At 41.0% G+C, this 12,384-nt stretch overlaps 2 protein-coding genes across 3 annotated transcripts; one reads left to right on the forward strand and one right to left on the reverse strand.

Moving 5' to 3' along the window:
* Window positions 1–763: 763 nt before the first annotated feature.
* On the forward strand, window positions 764–5,997 carry LOC4335488 (sister chromatid cohesion protein PDS5 homolog D). 2 transcript variants are annotated; one of them, XM_015779075.3, is made up of 12 exons: window positions 764–924; window positions 1,259–1,462; window positions 1,549–1,730; window positions 2,591–2,729; window positions 2,804–2,992; window positions 3,636–3,743; window positions 3,836–3,915; window positions 4,242–4,293; window positions 4,424–4,492; window positions 4,569–4,603; window positions 5,044–5,370; window positions 5,512–5,997. In XM_015779075.3, exons 1-11 carry the CDS (start codon window positions 820–822, stop codon window positions 5,213–5,215), a joined length of 1,335 nt encoding a protein of 444 aa, XP_015634561.1. In that variant the 5' UTR covers window positions 764–819; the 3' UTR covers window positions 5,216–5,370; window positions 5,512–5,997. The 2 variants fall into 2 exon arrangements, with proteins under 2 accessions (XP_015634561.1, XP_015634562.1); XM_015779076.3 differs by having other exon boundaries at window positions 3,639–3,743.
* Window positions 5,998–10,375: 4,378 nt separating this feature from the next.
* On the reverse strand, window positions 10,376–12,053 carry LOC107276086 (7-deoxyloganetin glucosyltransferase). The gene has a single exon (XM_015779111.3). It carries the CDS (start codon window positions 11,995–11,997, stop codon window positions 10,507–10,509), a length of 1,491 nt encoding a protein of 496 aa, XP_015634597.2. The 5' UTR covers window positions 11,998–12,053; the 3' UTR covers window positions 10,376–10,506.
* Window positions 12,054–12,384: the final 331 nt, after the last annotated feature.

Genomic DNA, 12,384 nt, shown 5'->3' on the forward strand with positions numbered 1-12,384 from the left:
TTCTAAAGAATTAATCTTTAAATGGGCTAAGGTGGTGTTTAGATCCAGGGACTTAACTTTAGTCCCTGTCTTTAGACACTAATTTAGAGTATTAAATATAGACTACTTACAAAACTAATTACATAAATAAAAGCTAATTCACGAGACAAATTTTTTAAGCCTAATTAATCTATAATCAGAGAATGTTTACTGTAGCATCACATAGGCTAATCATGGATTAATTAGGCTCATTAGATTCATCTCGCAAATTAGTCCAAGATTATGGATGGGTTTTATTAATAGTCTACGTTTAATATTTATAATTAATTTTCAAACATCCGATGTGATAGGGACTTAAAAGTTTTAGTCTCATCTAAACAGGGCCTAAGACCCATCTATTAGTTCCAATATCATCTGCCGTCCCACTTCTCATTCGACAAGAACATTAATATGCTTTCTTTGCCTATTCCCTCCGGTTCCATAATTATTAGACGCATTGAACAATGACACGATCTCTGAAATCTTTCTTTGACTATATTTTTCTATCATAATATATATATAAGAGATAAATAAATTATCACTCACTTTGTAAGACAAATATGTACATACTGTTTTAGTGTCTTTAAATTAAATAGTTTTAAAGATATGGACTGTTAAAGTTATAAAAGTCTGTTCTGCCTTTTGATATAGAAGAAATTGGGTGATACGATATCAAAAGGATCTTTTAACATAAAAAAGAACAGAGAGAAACGTTGTCAGTCTCTCCGCTGCACCGGCTACAACCACAGTCCCCTTCACTCAAACAGTGCTACTGCTTCTCTCCGACTGTGTCGCCGCCGAATGGAGCGGGACGCCGCGGAGGTGGAGGTGCGGCGGCGGCTGCGCGACGTCGGCGCCCGCCTGAGCTCGCTTCCGGACGACGGCGAGCTGCTCAGGTTGCTCCAGGTGAGCTCTGCCCCCCAGTTCGAACCCTTGATTTATTATGTACTATTCATCAACTCTCAAGTAATACCATTTCAATTAGAAGTAATTAGGGTGCTGCAAAAGTAGGAGTTTCGGCAATACTAGAATCTCTACTCCAGCATTGGATTGTTATAATGGACTCTAATCTTTAGTTAGCTCTCTATTGCCTTCTTTGAAAAATAAATCAAATTTTGAACAAGACTTTATTTAGCTGTTGTGTTGTTTGGCTTGACTGTGGTTACAGAAGTGTATTGTTTGGATTGGATCTGATTGACCATGTAGAGACTTTTTTTAGAATTTCTTTTCTTTTATGCAGGAAGCAGCCAAATTGTTGTACAGAGTGAATCAGTGTGAGGTAGACAGAATTCACAGTGCTCTTATCCCTGTTATGAGAGCATTGATTAAGAAAGAGCTACTGGATCACACTGACCCCGGAGTGAAGCTCGCCGTAGTGTCGTGTTTAACCACGCTGATCAAGATCCGCGCGCCGGATCCCCCTTATGATGATGATGTGATGAAGGTGACTTTCTCTTCTTCTTGTTCTTCTGGGGATGAAATGGTGGTGTTTGAGTGTATTACTGACCTTTATCTCTTACCTTGTTTCAGGATGTTCTCAAGCTTGTTGTTGGGGTCTTCTGTGAACTGGATGATGTGGACTGCCCCTCCTATGGAACAAGGGTTTCAATGCTTGGAACTTTTGCAAGGATACGGGGTTGTGCCTTGTTGTTAGATCTTGACTGCAATGATCTGATACGGGATATGTTTCACCATTTCTTCCGCACCGTATCGTATGCAACTTCTTTCTCTGTTTTTCTGCCATACTTGTGTCCATTCTGTCATAATTTCTGTCAAATGGATTACAGAGATGTTGCAGTCCTGTTCTTGACTTTAAAAGATGCGTATGAATGACTGTGGCAGTTTATATGACATAGTTATGGACTTATGGTTGTGGAATATACAGAGAAGGTGAAGGATGCAGGTTATAACCATGTTTAAAGTTACTCTGATTCAGGGAAACATTGTAAAGATGGCTTTTCTATGTAGTTTGCATGCTTTATGCATTTCACTTAAATTGTTAAGCTGATCGGTTATACTGACCATAACACTGAAAGCATCTATGTAATTATTTTCGGTCCACACAGAACATCATTTTGCATATACATCATTCATCATTTTGTCTTTTCTAATAAAATTTAATGACACCTTTTATGGTGCTACAAAATTTCACCCCTTTGTTGTTCTTCATTTTAGAACTGAGGCACAGTTTATCCTGGTCCATAAAAATAGTGATACAACCCACCATTAATTATTCTTTGTTTCCACTGTTTTACTCCATTTGTGTGTCAAGAGCTGTCAATTGCTGTATTTTTTTTCTAACATAGTATTCTACAAAGTACACCGTGATTTGAGTTGCTGCAAGTTGAGATTATACCATTGTTCTGTTTATGAATTAACAAAATGCTATGAGATAAGAGCTCACAATGTCACTGCAGTTTGTTACTTCAAGAATCCCTCTATTTGTGTGTATATTGCAGACGCCTTTTCCTCTAAATGTGTGCATGCATGTTTTTGTCTTGTGTATGCTTTATTAAAATTTTCAGGTGCTTTTATTACCCTTTCATTCCTTAACGTTTTTCATTTATTTCAGCAATACTCATCAGGAGCATGTTATATCCTATATGGAAACCATAATGAAGTTTGTGATCGAAGATATTACTGATATGGAACAAGATCTAATTAAAGATCTGGCATCCTGCCTGCTTCAGAATGTTAAAAAGGAAGAAAAAGTAATTTGGTCCATACATTGTTTGTATCAACAATATAACATCATCTTCACTAAAGTTTTCAACTTGGCTTGTAGGAAACTCCTCCAGCATCTTTTGTACTTGCAGAGAGGGTAATAGGACTCTGCCATGAAAAGTTAAAGCCAGTGTTCATCAAACTACTTCAGGGTGCTCCCATAACCGAATATAGCAATCTTGTTACATCATTTCTCCAAGATGCTATAGTTGCTGGAGATAACAATGTTGGTGCTTTTATGCATGACATGGTCAGTTAAACTGCTTTACTACTTCTACATATTTGGATAATATTTTTGCCCTAATGGTTACTGCCCCAAAACATAGGGTTCCTTGAAAAAAAATTGTAGTACCTATGGTTTTGTGCTATGAATGCCTTGAAAACTGGGTTTTGTGAAATTTAACCTATATATTCTATGTAATATATTTCCAACTAGCTGATCATTGCAATATTACTATCATGTAACCAACACACTGATTAGGATTTCAATTTTAAAGTAATACTTTTATTACCAGCCAATATATTGAGTTGTTTGCACTGCACACCACACATGCATGGGTATTACCAGTTAAAGGTTGAATATCTGTTTTACTTAATCATAATTCACTTTTGGGGGTCTTCGTATTTGAAGTGGCTGGTGGAAACTACTGTTTACAGTTAGTAGAACCATAGCTCATCGTTTTCAAATGTATAGCTTATATCCCCATTGTTTGATGATCATTGTGTTGTTGAAAAGTTTATCATCTTCATTTGAACAAAGTTCTACAGCTTTATGATTGGCAATGGTAATCTGTCACAGAGAGAGTTCATAGAGTTCTAACAGTTGTATTGAAAGTTTTGTCCATGCTATGATCATCTTATTGGTCAACTGCACTGACTATTTCATTATTAAGAAGGAAGTAGTGTCTCCTAAATCTTCGACCATGATGGGTAAAACTATAGGACAACCAGCAGATAGTGGGGATGAGTTGAAACCGGAAATTGTACAGGGAACTAAAGAGGTATGCGTGCCTGATTGCTGAATGTCAAAAGTAAACATTATTGTTCCACCATGCTCTCTGTTTCAGTTACAAGCTTTATGTCCTCTTGTCAGGCTCCTAATTCAAATAAAAAAGCTCTTGACGGTAGCATTGTTGGCTCGAGAATCAAAGTACGGTGGCCTGCTGATGAAATGTAAGTGTGATAATCATCAAATATGTTTCTTATTTGAAGAGATGTTCTAAAACATGCATCTATATTATAATTAGTGCTCAATGGTTTGTTGTTTATTCATTTGACTTGTTTATATAAAACTTTTGGCGACTTAAACCTGGTGTATGGAGCTATGTACCAATGTTTTACCATTTGCTATATTGTTCAATTGTTAATGCTGGTTCTTATTGAACTTCCATTGCTTTAGTCCTCTGGTTTTATAACGAACTCTCATGAGTTATACTGGAGTTATGTGTGTATGTTTTAGGCTTTTCTTATTAATTTTGAATTCATTGCATGCTCTGCAGGTTCTACAATGGATTGGTTAAGTCATTTGATGCTTCTTCAGAAACACACGAGGTGAACATTTTGCATGTGGGCTTTGTCTGCACTTTCCATGCTCCATTTATTAATTTGGGCACCGTTTCTTTTGCTTCCTTTCACTTGACTTCATATTTAGATATTCTCTTTTCTTTTGTTTGAAACCCAGATTGTGTATGATCATGGTGATGTTGTACGGCAATCTCTTAAGGATGAAAAATGGGAGTTCATTGCTGAGGTATGTCCATGGGGGCATGTGGTGTGCAATTATTTGTGTTCACTTGCTCCTTTATAATTCAGCTGCTATCCTGTAGGAGCAAGACTACAACCCCGATGCATCCCCCGACATGTATGTAAAATATCTACTTTGCACCTTCCGTATGTCCTATGCTTGGATGCAGTTCTGGTCAGGAAGAAGTCGAATTTCCAATTCTGAACTTTCATAGTCGTTCTCACAGAAGTCTGAAAATTAACCTGACCTTCAAAATCAGATCTTATGACTACCAGCCTCTTCAGACAGCCAAAAATTGATTATTGATTTGCAATTTTCTGGTTTTCAGGGACTATACTAAAACCCTAAAGTTGACTTATTTGTATTGCTGCCTTGTTGTTTTGACATCTCCACAAATATATATCAATCAATTAATCAAACTATCGTTGCTTTGTTTCGGATCCTTCCCCCATTACACTCTTTTGTTGCTGATGCTCCTTTTTTTGTTCATCAATTCTGTCAAATCCTACTGCAAAAAAAAAGTTTCTTCAATTTTGAGTCGCTGCTCATTCAACCAGGCTAGAAGACCGAAGTGATGAAGGAAGTCTTGGACAGCCATTCCAGGATGTTCACAAAGCTGCAAGCAGCCATTCTTTCGTCATCCAAGAGAAATACAATACCGTGCTAAATGAAATCGGATGCATTTCCACCGAAACCACCGGCTCACTTCTCGTGCGCGTAAGCGGCTAGGAAAATTGCCACCTTGAGCCCGAAAAAGTTAGCACGGTGTACACAGGGCAGCTCCCGTCAGCCACAGCACATAACCTCTTTGCAGAAAAGCCTCAGTCCTTCAGTTGCAAATTGCAACACACAAGCCTATAAATCGTGGACTCGTTCCACCCGATGTAAGTTATTCGATTTTCAGCGCATAGACAGTTATGATATGATTCCACATGTTCATAGCTTACCTACACATATTCATGTAAACAAGAGACATTAAACCTAGCACGCTAAATGGCGCTGAACACTTTTTTCTTCTATTACAGGAACAGCCTACAAGGTTGCATCGCTCTGAATCAGTATATATCTTTTCTTTGTTCATCTGGAGGTGTCCATCAAATTAATGAAGATGATCCTCTACTTAACATGGTCGTAATCAGTATTTTACGGACCAAGAAAGAGCTGAGTTCTGGATGGCGAAATCTGTGCAGTGTCTGTCTATATAGATGCCATCTTGGAGCTATTCTGCCTGTTCATATTTCAGTTCCATTTTGCCTAAAACCGCAAGAGCCGTTCTGGATGGTGTGACCGACTAATCCAAGTTATGAAATATGTGCCCTGCATATAGATTCCTGTATATATCTCAGATTCAGTTCCTTTTGCCTAGAACTCACCTATGCACAATCCTCTTATGGACGTCTTGACTAAGCTGAAGGAATTGTGTTCAATTCTTGTCACCATGTGGTACTGTATGTAGTATCTTGTTCTGTGGCAAAATTGGTTTAGTGACGCTGAATTTCAACTGTGCTCAATTTTGATGTTTGGACTATGCAGGTTGGTCTACACTGCAATCTAGATGTGTAGTAACACTAAAAACCTACTCCCTCCGTTTCACAATATAAGTCATTCTAGTATTTCTCACATTCATATTGATGTTAATGAATCTAGATAGATATATATGTCTAGATTCATTAACATCAATATGAATGTGGAAAATGCTACAATGATTTACATTGTGAAACGGAGGAAGTACCAAACCTACTAGAGAGGGCGAAGGGTAGGAACACCAAAAATTACATAAATAATTCATGTATTACTAAAATTATAATATAGCTTTGAAAATTCCACTAAAATTTCATATAGTATTTTAGTTTATGGATAATTTAGGAAAAATAACTCGCACCGTGATTTATTAATAATTTTTTATTCTCCTGTTTACTTCATTAAACTTAATTCATTTTTGCACATTATTATAAATTCTAAAAACATTAAGTAATTTTTGACAGCTTACAAATTCAGGCCATGGTGCTTTCAATCATGAACTTAAGACATTTGCCGGTTGGTCTCTTATAAAAAAATATTTGTCCCGGTTGGTCTCTTATAGAAAAACATTTGTCATGATATATCATTGGATTAGTTCATGTCAATTTGTCTTTGGTCTCAATGACGAACATCTCATTTTTGTCACTAAGCAACACAATCCTCCTACCAAACGTCATAAAACTAAATGGCATAATAACGAATCGAGGATCGAATTCGTCACTGAAAGTAACATGTGTTTTATATTAAGTCTTGGTTTGCCAGGAACTAAATCAACAGAAAGAACAAGCTTATAGTTGGAGAGAGAAGCAAGACATAGAGCGGAACAAAAAGTATGTGCTTTAAAAGAAGGGATGCAACAGCTGGAAGAAAGAATGGAAGAACGAATGGAGAGACGACTTGCAGAGAAAATGGCAGAATTTAAAGCTATGAAGCATACTTCTCCTGAACAAAGGCATTCCTTGAACAAGCCAATTGAGGAGCACTCATGCTCATCTGCCTCAAACAATATAAAAGATCATAGTTCATTTTGCATAACCTCAATTGTACTGGTATTATTATTCAGGAACTATAAACTTCTATCTTTTTTCCTTGATTTTAGATACAACCAAGAATTGTTGAAGCATTGCAACTAAATCAGAAGAGGCCTGCTATGAAGGTAACTTCAATGACATTTACTTTTCTCCATATTTTTCAACTCAATGTGCTAGTCTAGTTTCATCTAATGGTTTTTTTTTCCTTTGTTGAATACAGATACAACCAAGAATTGCTAGAGAATTGCAGCTTAGTCTGAACAAACATGCTAGGAAGGTGAGCTAATGGAAACTAATTCATTTCCTTCGTCTGAAGTACTTCTAGAATAGTCCTAAAGTTAGAACATGGTCTAGAATAGTCTAGAAGCTGGTGCATGTTAGTTTAAAATATGATTTTTGGTGAATGAAATGCAGGTAGCCATCTAGCTTGCTTGTTGCTTTATTCTTCTCCTAGCTAGTTGGTTGCTTTATTCTTCTTTGTTTGTCCCCTGCTCAAGCTCTTCTCGAACAGATAGTAGTTGTGCTTAGTACGATGCACTAACAATAACTTCGACTTTACTTTATCTTGCTCAAGTCAATGCACCAGTATTGTTTGCGGCATTAAGAATTATTTTTTAAAATACAGGTACAACCAAGAATTGTTGAAGAATCTCAGCTTAATCATAACAGACATGATGGGATGGTGAGTGAATAACGATGACTTTGCTTCATATTTTTCAAGTCAATGCACTAGTATTATTTGGAATTAGTATAGACTTATTTATTTTTTGTTGAATATAGGTGCAACCAGGAGTTGCCAGAGAATCGCAAGTTAATCAAAATATGCATGTTACGAAGGTGAGCTGAATAACATCGATTTTACTTCATTTTTCAAGTCAAACTGTAACATATCTTAAGTCTTGTAGGATTCATTGAGAAGGGTTGATGCTACATGTAATGTACAACAGGGGGTAGAAAAAGATGTGGACAATCACAATTGTACCAAGCAACCAAGAATGACAAAAAAAACGTTGTGGAGAAACAACAAGCAATCATGCCACAAGTAAACGCTCTAAAGTTCCAACTGTGATCACTCAAAATGCTGCTGAAGTTTGTATATGGATATATGGTATTTATTTGGAACGCACTATATTACCACCATGCATTTCTGTTGCTTAATGCATGCTAATAGGTTGACAACAGTAACATCTTCTATTGTGTAACAGGGGGTACAGAAGCATATAGCCAGGTACAATAACAACAAGCCTACTAAAATTGAAGGGGCCAATGTGGGAACAACTAAACATGCTAAGGTCAAAAGGGCAGCATTAGCTTGTGAAAATGTGGTTAGTTCTTTTTTATTACTACAAAACAGTAGCAACTATTCTACTTTCTACTCTGTAATAAAATCTGATGTGGCTACATTTTGAAATAGGTTGGAAGGGATGTCTTTCTTAAGAGAATTGTTCGTCCATATAACCGTGTTGCAAGAGCTACTATTCAAAGTCAAGACCCCTTAGAAATGGTCGGAGGAACAATGCTGGGAAGGGAGTGCTACAAAGTAGTGATAGACAGTCTTATATGTGGAGATGCTGAATTGTTCCGGCCGCATAGAAATTTGAACTATATTAGAGACGCTATTGGTCATTGCATTGCATGGCCATCCCAACTAGTATGTTCCTTTCTTGGCTTCTTTGTTTTATTGCTTAGTTTACATAGCAAGTCTAACATGGTAAATATCAATTTGAAATGTTGAAGAAGTGTCACCTCAGTGCAATGGGGAAGTGACAAAAACAGGTATATGTGCCATTTATGTTGGGTATATATAGAGTATTTACATCATTTTTATTCTGGAAATTTCATTGAGCAAAATATAAGTATGCAAAAGATAGAAATGCTATTGTAATTTGGATTGCCATATACTTTAAAACCTCAATAGGTGCAGTCTATTTTACATAGAAATGTACTTCTGTTCAAAATGTTTAATCATAGGTCTCTAGCATTTCCTTCTCTGTATAATTAGTTCCTGCTATACTTTGGATTGTTTTGTCAATTTTTCTTTGGTAGTAAACTCAATTTCCATGCTCATGATCATATTTTATGTTCTTTATTTAAATAAAGATAGTGACATTGTTTGTTTGTGTTAACTGAATTTTACATATTTACACTCCAGGTGCTCGAGTTTCTCTCAAACGGTGATGATTGTCGATCATGTTCAACTATAGAAAATTGGCGAGAACTTCTTAGAAGAGATAGCTCAAACATGAGCAGTAATTATATATCTACACTTTTGAGTAGTTGATTGTCTCAACACTTGTAAATGCCACATATGAATTGGAGTTCAGACATATTAGTTCACTTTAATGCCTATATTAAGACCACCAGAATGTTGTTATAGTCTAAGTGACGGATGAGATGCTATGTATTATTTATTGGACATGTATGATTGGATGTACTGCTAATATATGAATGAAGTGATTTGGATACTATTTAATTTCTTATTGTTTCAATTGTCAAGTTTTCATGTTTTCATGATGATGAAAATGTGTATTTCCCACAATAATAATCTAGGAAATATAATTAATTTGATGCATCCTACATTGAGGCAGGTTACAGTTGCCTCAATTTGTTTTGAGGCAGCAGTAATAGCCTCGGTAGCGTACCCTAGCATTGAGGCATGCGGTATGCCTCAATCAAATTCTGAGGCATACATGGTTAGCCTCAAATACACCTTTTAGAGGCCAACTCTTATGCCTGGCTCAATATACTATTTTGAGGCAGGAGTATCCGAGGCAGTGAATGTTGGCCTCAATACATATTCTGAGGCGGATTTTTTGGGATTTTGAGGCTGATTAGCTCGCCTCTAAATGTGTATCATCCTGTAGTGGGAATTCGTCACTGAAAGTAACATGTGTTTTATATTAAGTGTGCTCGTATTTACATCTAATCAGGGTTAAACTTCGGTTTAGCTAATTTGATTGGACCTCACCGAAATTTCCGACATTTTTGAACAAAATTTAGTTGAATTCGAACAAATATTACCAAAATTCACGAAAAATTTAAAAAAAATAAAAATTTTCGGCTGAAATAATATCGTATCAGAGGGGTCTAGTCCGAAATTTCCAACCATGCATCTAATTATTCCTTTAGTAGAAAGTGACATGCCCGTTGATACCGATGTGTTTATAGGGAATTCGTGAATCTAAATATATATCGTTAAAATCTTTCAAATGTGCTAACTATTAGAGTAGAGCGTGCGTACATGCGTTCGTCGGAGTAAGTGTACGTGTGTTTTAATCGTCTATGTTTGTAAAAAAAAAAGATCCATTTCTCGAGCTCCTAGCTCACGATGTTTTGGAACAAGGCAATTTCGTAGGAATTTCTACATAAATTAAATTGTTTGACGAATCATTTCGAATTTCACATGGAATTCAAATACACATGTCCACACATTATTAATTCCCACAGTCACGTGCGTCAAACGGCTAGCTAGCTTAGCCTTTGACCACCCTTGTTCCCACCAGCGAGGAGCACCTCGTGGATGAGCCGATCCAGCCCACACTCCGCGGGCCCACCCGGCCGCGCCGCCCTCGCCGCCGCCTCCTTCCACCCCGCCGCGCGCCGTCGCATCTCCGCCCCCTTCTCCCCCTCCATGGCCTCCCGTATCAGCGCCGCCACCTCCCCTCGCCGCGCCTCGCCGCCGATCTCCATCCCGACGCCCCACTCCGTCCGCTTGTACCGGCAGTTCGTCTGCTGCTCCGCGAAGAACGGCCAGCTCAGCATCGGCACGCCCGCGGCGAGGCTCTCCAGCGTCGAGTTCCACCCGGAGTGCGTCAGGAACACGCCCACCGCAGGGTGTTCGATCACCTGCTCCTGCGGGCACCACGTCGTCAGCAGCCCGCGGCCCTCCACGGCGGCGAGGAACTCCGGCGGCAGCATGGCGGCGTCGCCCTTGACGAGGTCGGGGCGCACGTTCCAGAGGAACGGGTAGCCGCTGTGAGCGAGGCCCCAGGCGAACTCGAGGAGCTGCTCGTTCGTCATCACGGCGATGCTGCCGTAGTTGACGTACACGACGGAGCGCGGCGGCCGGCCGTCGAGCCACTCGAGAAGGCCGCCCTGCTCCTTCCAGAGGTTGGCGCCGACGGCGACGTCGAGCTGGGAGCCCGCGGGGACGGCGCGGCGGACCTGGAGGAGGAGCGGGCCGACGGCGTAGACGGGCGGCGGGAGGACCCTGGGCATTTCGTCGAGCGCCTGGCGCTCGAGGTCGTCGAAGGTGTTGACGATGATGGCGTCGGGGAGGGAGAGGCGCTCGCACTCGCGCATGAGGAAGTTGAGCATGGTGTCCCCGCGGTCCGTGGTGCGGATGAAGCTCGGGAGGTCGCGGAGCCGGACGCCGTCGCACATGCCGCGCGCGCCGTCGACCACCGTGTCGAGGTACCCGTCGGTGAGCTGCGCCGCGTCCCTGAGCGGCACGAGGCCCCGCTCCACGAGATGCCGGTAGTGGCGGTACCCCATGAGCCCGCACGCGCTGGCCGTCCACAGCGCGGCGCACGGCACGCCGATCCGCCTCGCCGCGTCGTACGCGAACGACATGACGCCGTCGCAGACGACGCACGTCACCGGCGGCGCCGCGGCGGCGTCGGCGTTGATCGTGGCGAGGAGCGCGTCGAGGTGGGGGAGGCAGGTGGTCATGGTGGAGTAGCAGAGCGCGGGGATGTCCTGGGTGGCGTCGGGGTCGGAGGGCGGGAGGCCGTCGGGGATGGCGGCGAAGCGGAACCCGGGGACGACGCCGTCGAGCGCGGCGGCGCCACGGGTGGCGAGGAGGCGGCGGTGGTTGAACTCGGTGTTGACGAAGGTGACGTGGAAGCCGCGCGCGTGGAGCAGCTTGGCCAGCTTCAGCATCGGCGTGACGTGGCCCTGCGCCGGGTACGGCACCATCACGGCGTGGTGCTGCCGCCTCGCCGTCGCCGTCGATCCCATCTCCGGCTCTCTCTGGTCAGCTCAGTGATGAGCTGCTGTGCTTGGAAGGCAATGAGCACTCGTGTACTGTGGAGATGTTCGTTTTTATAGCAGGAGATGCACGCGTGGGGCGCATGGCGGAGTTGTTTTATGTATGGACATGGGTGGCCACATGGTTTTTCGCGTGGGACCAGGTGAGACTGGAGAGAGCATCGAGTTTTGTGACTTTTGTCCCGAATAGTAGGGGCGTCTCATTGTATCAAGTGTGCCATGCGTATGGTATCATGTGGAGACAAAGCTGGAGATGTGAGAATACATTATATGCTATTGAGTTTATCATATATCTATGATCCATCACTGACTTTATCACGTTCTACGATATGCAATTGGCTTTGTTTAACTTCTATA

The sequence above is a fragment of the Oryza sativa genome, chromosome 4, assembly GCF_034140825.1.
Source record: "Oryza sativa Japonica Group chromosome 4, ASM3414082v1".
Lineage (NCBI taxonomy): Eukaryota > Viridiplantae > Streptophyta > Magnoliopsida > Poales > Poaceae > Oryza > Oryza sativa.

What these genes read in the sequence shown, in the direction of transcription:
- LOC4335488 (XM_015779075.3), top strand. Translation starts at nt 820, where the DNA reads ATGGAGCGGGACGCCGCGGAGGTGGAGGTGCGGCGGCGGCTGCGCGAC. An exon ending in ATGTTAAAAAGGAAGAAAAA is followed by an intron (nt 2,730 to 2,803) that starts GTAATTTGGTCC and finishes CTTGGCTTGTAG; the next exon opens with GAAACTCCTCCAGCATCTTT. An exon ending in CGGTGGCCTGCTGATGAAAT is followed by an intron (nt 3,916 to 4,241) that starts GTAAGTGTGATA and finishes CATGCTCTGCAG; the next exon opens with GTTCTACAATGGATTGGTTA.
- LOC107276086 (XM_015779111.3), bottom strand. Translation starts at nt 11,997, where the DNA reads ATGGGATCGACGGCGACGGCGAGGCGGCAGCACCACGCCGTGATGGTG.